The sequence below is a fragment of the Chlamydotis macqueenii genome, chromosome 14 (assembly GCF_036417535.1).
Source record: "Chlamydotis macqueenii isolate bChlMac1 chromosome 14, bChlMac1.mat, whole genome shotgun sequence".
Classification (NCBI taxonomy): Eukaryota; Metazoa; Chordata; class Aves; order Otidiformes; family Otididae; genus Chlamydotis; species Chlamydotis macqueenii.
This window is the reverse complement of record NC_141569.1, coordinates 4,965,104-4,972,953: the sequence shown is the minus strand read 5'-3', so window position 1 is coordinate 4,972,953 and position 7,850 is coordinate 4,965,104. Positions and strand designations below refer to the sequence as shown.

Here is a 7,850-nt window from a genome sequence, read left to right as displayed (position 1 = left end):
GAGGTGGAGAGTTCTGAGTGCTTCTCCCTGGTATCCAGTGATAGAGCACGTGGGAGTGGTTCAGAACTGCGCCAGAGGAGGTCTGGGCTGGCCATGAGGAAACATTTCTTCACTGAGACGTGGTCAGAGCCTGGGACAGGCTTCCTGGAGAGGGGGTCGGTGGGCCGAGCCTGGCAGTGTTTAAGAGGCATTTGGCCAATGCCCTTGATAACACGGTTAAACATGGGTGGGCCCCGAATTGCCCAGGCCGTTGGACCAGATGTTCGCTGTGGGTCCCCTCCAGCTGAGGTATCCCGCTGCGCTCCCCGCCGCGCAGCTCCGTCCGGCCCGCTCCCGGGCCCAGCCGCGCCGCCGAGCGCAGCGGGACGGCCCGCGCCCTGCGGCGCCACCTGCTGGCGGGCCCCGCGCAGCGCGCCGGAGCGGGGCTGGGCGGGGGGGCGGCCCCGACCGCGGCGTTGCTCGGCGCTGGCCGCGGGTTCGCAGTCACCGTGGCCGCCAGCGAGGAGCCAGGGGCCGCAGGCACGGCGGGAGGGGGACGGAGCAGCCGCAGCCGGGGGAAGCGGCTTACCCGGGGACCCCGAGGCACGGGGGTGTTCGCCCCCGAAGGGCCTGCGGCAGTGCCAGGGCATCGGGGTCAGGCCGCGGCGTGGGGTGGCGGGACATGGGTGGTTCATGCTGGGCCTTGTAGAAGGGTGCAGGTGTGCGCCGCAGAACCTGAAGGCTCCTGGCAGTGGCCGTCCCTGCGCTCCCATCCTGCTTCAGCCGTGGGGCCCGAGGGCCGCTTTGGGCACCTGATGTGACGTTCCCCTCAGCTGTCCTCTAAAGCTGTAGGGCACGTCCTGGAGAACATTCTGGCTCAGCTCACACACAGAACGATGCTGGACTTGCCACCCAGTGATCCAGTCTGACACCTCGCTGGGTCTTAAACTGAAATGATTACTGCAGAGCACCTTCGGCTTGGCAAAACTAAGCCAATTCTGCCTGTCTAGGCCACGAAATCGGGAGGCTGTCTTGTGTAAGCTGAAGTAGGAATTGGGAGGTAACTTGTAAAAGAGGTCACAGAGACCAGAAGTGACAGGACCCCCAGAGAACAGCGCAAAACTCACAACCAAACACCCAGCAAACGATTCCCTGCTGACTAGAAAAAAACAAAGATAAAGGAATGTGGGATAGGCAGTTTCTTGGCACTTTTTGCCTCAGACCAATGGCTAATACCTAGAGCAGAGCACTGCACGCAGAAACGCAAACCAGAGCATTTCATCCTTGGGCTGTGGTTGCTTGAGAGCTCACTAAGGAACCTGTGCGCTGCAAAGCCACGAGCAATACAAATAACTGTTGTGCACGAGTTACTTCAGCCAGTACCTAGACATTTTTTAACAGTTCCCACTAGCTTTTTTAGGGGGCTCAGCTGGGTTTGCTTTAGGTGAAAATGCTACCATCTGCTACAATTATATAATTAACCTTCATAGTTCAGGCTTAATGATGCTCATTAAAGTTGAGTGCTGTCACCAGTTTGCATGGAATGGCCACAGCAATTCCAAGGGCCATAGTTTGAAGCATAATTGGCAATATGTGAGCGTTGCACGGGGCATGGGTGAGGGAAAGCTGAGGACTAGGTGGGAGCTTCGTTTTATTCTATGCTAAGGCTGGAATGCAATGAACAGGGTTGTTACATCTGGGTCAGTAATAATAATAATCAGCCACAGAGGTATGCCAGCAAATTTGGAGTGTACATGTGTGAGATCCCCGTCATCCACTGTTGGCTGGGTGGTGACTTCGATTTCCTCAGACCTCCTCCAACCCCAATTCCCAATATTTCTTCATTTATTCTATCGTTAGTTAATGAGTGTATTTTTGTTGCAGGCCTTTCTTCAAACAGTTAAAGAACCCCAGCGAATACAGTATTTATTTGAAGAAAATACCCTGGCTCAAAAACTATGTGGCTCAATTCATCTGGCTGTGTAAGCCTTCAAAAAGATTAGGTTGTGATGCCATAAAATATGTACCCCCTGTTAACGCTATGTTTAGCTACAGCCATTGTCTGGCTAGATTTGTCCTAGAGGAACGTGTGTAGTCCTGCCATCATTTTCCAGAGCTACCTCACGTACGCTAAAAGGTCAGACTCAGCACCTCAAATACGCATAGAAATCATCTGCATCACAACACAAGGTATGTTACAATCTTCCATAACCCAACAATTTATTTAAACTTACATCACAATGAGAATCTATTAATAAAATACATCAGTTCACACCAGTCTGCATTGCCATTTTTTTTAGGGTAAGCATCTTTCTTTATATTAAAACTTTATAGAGGTAAAAACTACTGCATTGTACCCGCAGTTCTTGGAATCTATTGTAACATTAGGCAGGTTACAGAGGAACTTCCAGAGCTAATTCACTTCAGTTAACCTCACATTTTTGGCACATCTGAATGCTTTTTATTTTCTTAACATAAAATAATTCTATAACAAATCAGAGAATCATTGACATAAAACATCACTATCCAATGGCAAATGCTGCCTCAAAGCATACAAAATTTGCATCATTTGGTTACAAAATAGATACTCTTAGTTCTTTATCCCAATGCTTAACATTGAAGTGCCCTGACAGAAAAGGGCCAGGAACAGCGCCAGCCTTGCTGAGCTGCTGCTGATCACTTTGCTGCAAGGCTTTACTTAAATAAATCCCAGAGTGATGTGTTAACAAGATGTTGATGGCTTTTGCCTTGCCAGTCAAGGTCATTCCTTTTAACGCGCTCTCCAGCAGGTGCAAGGCCACGAGCAAATGTCACCTTCTTCCTCGTACGCACTGCTGCCGAAGGGGCAGTTTTGGGTGGTGGTGAAGAGGGGCCGTGTTTGTGCAGGCCTTAGTGGTTCAGTGGCTGCAAGTTGTTCACTAGAGCACACAGAGGGCTTGTAAGCCACTGCTCAGCCTGGATTTCTTCTGCCTGGCACCGTAGCTGCTGCTTCTTTAGAAACTGAAGTGTTTAAGCAGGAATGAAACATTAATGGTAGTGGTGTGCCAGGCACGTATTTGCACAAGTGTTTGCAGTCACTTGCATGAATTTTAAAAACCTGTAGGTTGTGAGTTTGGGTGATTTTTGTTGAACACCACAAACTCCAGCTGCTATGAGCTTCTGACGTTATATTAAAAATAAAAAGCAGCCCATAGTTCTTGCAACCAGAGTTAGTTTTCCCCTGGCTCTTCAGCTGTACTGTTTCAATCAGATTTTGGCACATTAACTAGTGGTTGGTTTATGTTTCACTGATTGCAGGCTCCCCACACTGATACTTCTTTTGCGAGCCGGCTATTTTATTGGTTATGTCCCTTTTGCTCAAGTTGCTCTGGTAGTAACAAAGAAACAGGAATGAACTGCTGCAGTTAAGGCGGGATTGACGTAGCGGAAGAATGCTAAGCACGTTGGAGCTTTCCAAAGCCCCAGTTAAACACAAGCCCCGTTTACTGGATTCGACTTTCCTACTCATCCTTTGCTGAAGCCCCCTGATCTGAAATATTTTTGGTGAGACCGGTGAGCATTCACAAAAGGAGTTTATGGCTGCTAGGAATCCTCTTTGATTTCACCTCTCTTAGAGAAAGAAAAATTGAAGAAGGGACCATAATACTTGCTATACCAGGGAAAGAAAGAAATTACACTGATAATGGAACAGTTGTTGATTGGGAATGTTTGATATCTATAGTAAGAGACACTGTAAGGTACCCACGGTACTCTTTGCACGTACCTACTGACCCTGAAAGGTAGCCCTGCCAAAAACCCTCCAAAAATCAAACTCACTCCCAGAGTCAAATTTTGCCTCACATTCTCAGTGAGAATTTATCCCTGCATTGATTTCCATTTCCTATTCAGCATTTGCCCTGAACACAGCTGAAGTTAATGGGAGTCCTCTGGGAGACACGAGTGCAGGATATGAAGCAGTGCAGATGGAAAAGCTTTGGCTGAACTGGTCAATCTGCACCACATGCGAGAACAGGACGGGATGGAGCTGTCACATCTCTCCCTGCGCGGAGAAGAGAGCGCTGCCAAGGTGGACAAGTGTCGGCTGAATACCTTCACATGGACATAGTGCAACTTCTGCTCGTTTAAAAAGCTGTGGAAAAGTAGCCAACTGCTCGGTACCAGCGTGTGGAGGAACAGGCAGCTACAGCCCAGCTTACACCCATGGCTCAAGTGACAGCGGGAGTAAAAGCCGGTACGTGGCAGGTACATCCTGGCACCTGCAGTATTTTCATGCTCTTTACAACCTTTGCAAGTTAAAGTGTCAAGGCGTGACGAACTATGTAGCAGTGCATTCCTTACAATTCATATACAAAAAAGGGCCCAAGGCTGGGAGCAAGAAGGCACAAAGTTGGGAAATAACATAGGTGAGGACTTTACACAAAAGTACTATGTCATTTATTAGGCATTACTTAGCACTTATTTCACATTTTGCCCCCAAATTTCCCAAAGCAACATATATTTTGCCACTTCCTTTCCCTTCGTCCCCTTCTTTTGGATAAAGCTGCCTGTGCTCTATAGATACAGTTGCTGAAGAATATACTGCGAACACAGATAAATACAACATACACAGCAAAAAATGTATTATAGTATTACAAGAGTCAAATAACGCAGTTAGCCTTAAGCGACGGCAGTGCCTACGTGCTCTAGGGAACCAGTTCAAGAATAGCAAGCGGAGCCACCGCACAGGAACAAAACAGTGTCGGCAGAGTTAGGCAGAGCAAGGGAGCGAGGGGGAGGCTTTCTCAGGGTGCCTGAGCAGGCGCAATGGCTGTCAGTCATGGGGATCCGCTCTCTTTGGAGACCTGCCCAGAGCCTCGGAGATTTCTTCAGCCCGTGTCAGTTCTGTGGCGGGTCCTTGGAACACCTTTACATTTGTTCATTGTGCACACACATAAAGTCACCTCCACATTTCTCCTGTTAGGCTATGTTTTCTTTATATATTTTTTTTAACTTTTAACTTTTGAATTTTTTTTTCTTACAACTGTTAAAAAAGTTTCATGGTAAAAATAACTCACTATATGATACATATACCCAAAGTGGTGCGATACTTTATATAATAAAAGATGAAAATAGTCACTTTCCATAATAAAAATAAGTTCTATTTTTTGTTTATTTTACAATATACTTAATAATTCTTTTCTTCTTCTTCACTCTGCAAGTAAATAGGTCCCGTTTTGATAGCGCTTCTGAGTTGATTAAAGTGGCAAGAGACTGGAGAATGGCTTACAAGCATTTTGAGCAGCCGCATTCCACGTGTCTCTCCAGTTCTTCCGTGAAGGTGGAGCCATCCACGCACTGGAAGAAGTATTTCCGCCTTTTGCTCCGGAGAGGAACGCAGCACTGCCCGTTGCCGCAGCTGCCGTGGCATTCCAGGCGGGGTACTTTGGAGGCAGTGGTACATGCCGTGTAGCCCTGCTGCTTACGGACTACTTCTCGAATTATCTCTCCTTGGCAGAGATTCTCTGGTAAGACAACAGGGATGTAAAGGAAAAAAAAAAAAAAAAAAAAAGTGGTAACTATTTTGCCAGATACTCCCCAAACATCAGCAAACAGCCCTGGACATGTAATGCTATTCAAGGCAAACAGATGGCATGAGCAGGACCTTAATCTTTTACTGCTTTGTACCTGCCATCAAAACAGAGCTTGTGTTACACAAATGTGTAATATCCGGCACGAGGCAGAGGCCAAGCAGGCCTGCTGGCTTTGATCAGCAGTTCTGGAAGTGCTTTAACGAATGCTGAGTGTTGAATCCTGCAACACTCCTGCAAAACGTGGATTAGTTTTACTGTGTCTGCTTCTCAGGATCAAAGGTCAGCCTGCTCTGCATGACAGCAATCTGGGATACCTGAAAATGTCTGTGCTGTTCTGCAGCCACTTTGCAGCAGCCAGATACATTTTGGTGAGGCTCTATATGTGTATAATTTGGAAAGTCTGTGGTTCATTCACAGGAAAAGCACAACCTAAATAAAAATAATACAAGCCGGCTTCTTCCTTCTGTACAGGAATAAAAAAGGCAGAAGGGATGAACACAGAACTCGCTGAGTTTCCAGTGAGTCTTCTCAGGTCAGAGCAGAAGAGTTGGGCCCCAGCCCTAGTAGGAAAGTCCGGCGTGATCTGTGGGATTCTCCAGGAGACCTGCCCAACTGCATCAGAGGGAGCAAGCTGAGAATCTTTACCGCCACTTCAGCTGAGCAGTACCTCCTGCCTTCCAGTTCCGGCTCACGTAATCTACAAAAGCCCTTGGTGTGCAGAGTAAGGCCTCCTTTCCCAGCACTGCAATTATCTGGTTGCTGTTTGCTGAAGGTAAACCTCACCACCTCTCCTTTAAACGTCCCACCAGAATCCTGGGAGCAGCAAACCTTCAGGATTCAGGAGACAGAAAATAAAACCTCTCACTACAGATGTCCCCCTTTCCATACGCTTACATAGAAGCTGGCTAGCTGTTTTCTCCTCCCCGTATTGCTCTGCAGAGGCTGACTTGGCTTTATTTTCTACTATTTGCATTTACCCCCAAATATGAGTTGCATGGAAGAGAGGTGAAAGTAACGGTGTAAACCAGAAACGCAGCAGAGCAGCGCCCTGGGCCCTGCGGCCAAGCGTACCTCTGTCACAATGTTCTCCGCTGTAGTTGGGATCACATTCGCAGTAGGGCTCCCCGTGCTCGGAAATTTTACACTGCCCGTGGTTGCATTTCAAAATCCTGCAGGGATTCGAGGAATTGTTCTTCTTGTCACAGTACATGCCTGTGTAGCCCTCCATGCACTTACAGGTGTAAGCAACGTTGGCCACCATGCACTTGCCATGCAGACACCTGGAGAGAGAGAAGCATTTAGAGCTGGCCCGCGTTAGACATGAAAGTTCCTTTTCCCAGGGATGTTTAGCTTTGGCATTTCTGCCCCTTTAATTCCAGGATACTAATCCAAAACCAGCATTTCAGTGTCAAACACTCTGAAGAAAACGTGAGTTTTCAGTGAATACTGGGTGGCATTAAGAGAACACATTTACAATTTGTGATCCTAAGCCATCTCTTTGAAAAACATTAGGCTCCTCCGAGAGCACAGACCAGCGCTTGGCAATCTCACAAGACAGCTCACATTTACAGCATCAGCACGTGGAACTAAGTGCCAACAATCAAGCTGCATGCCCAGGCTTCCTTAGCAGAATTACTCTACAAATAATATCAGGTGATGAAAAACAGTGTGATAACTGAAGGTGCTGGTGGAAAAGCTATGCACAGACATTTTCACAGGCAGCTGTAGTTGCAGGGTTCCCTGGCTCATGTGGTTTGCAGTGAGCTTTGGTATTTCTGAGGAAAACCACAGGGAGGGGTGTTGATCCACAGCAGGTTCTCTGACACTGTTCCCACTTCTGGGACAGGGACAGACTTTGAATGGACTGAGGAGAGGGAAGAGGTGCAGCCTGTGCTGCACCAGCCCTGCACCACTAAGAAAAAACTGCTCAGGGCTTATAAACCTTTGCTCTATCAGGCCATGCTGGACATAAACCCATGTCTTTCTCTTTTTTTTTTTTTTTTTTTTTTTTTAATTTCCTTCTGGTGCTTCAAAATTGTTCCTTGCTTACGTTGAGTCCTTGTACACTTCATTTTTAAGCTTTGAACTAAAAAGCACAAATAGTAAAAGCAGTGTCAGCCAGGTCAAGACTTGTAAAATACTGTAATAAAGGGAGTCACAGTCTATACAAAGCAGTATTTTCCGCCCCACTAACCAAAGGCTTGGATAGTAACTCTTGTTATCATCAAGTACCTGCTCCTCACAGTTGCATTTCCTCACTGAAGTTAATCTGCGAGTGTAGGAGCAGACACCTGCCAGCAG

The 7,850-nt window shown here is 47.2% G+C and overlaps 1 protein-coding gene across 1 annotated transcript in view; it reads right to left on the bottom strand.

Annotated features, from left to right (window-relative positions):
- Positions 1-3,434: 3,434 nt before the first annotated feature.
- Positions 3,435-7,850, bottom strand: part of SLIT3 (slit guidance ligand 3) — a 502,049-nt gene continuing 497,633 nt past the window's right edge. The window contains exons 36-37 of the mRNA XM_086758841.1: positions 6,621-6,829; positions 3,435-5,480 (exon numbers count right to left, since the gene is read on the bottom strand). Of these exons, the coding sequence (XP_086614967.1) occupies positions 5,242-5,480; positions 6,621-6,829 (448 nt within the window). The 3' untranslated portion in view covers positions 3,435-5,241. The remainder of the gene's footprint in view (positions 5,481-6,620; positions 6,830-7,850) is intronic.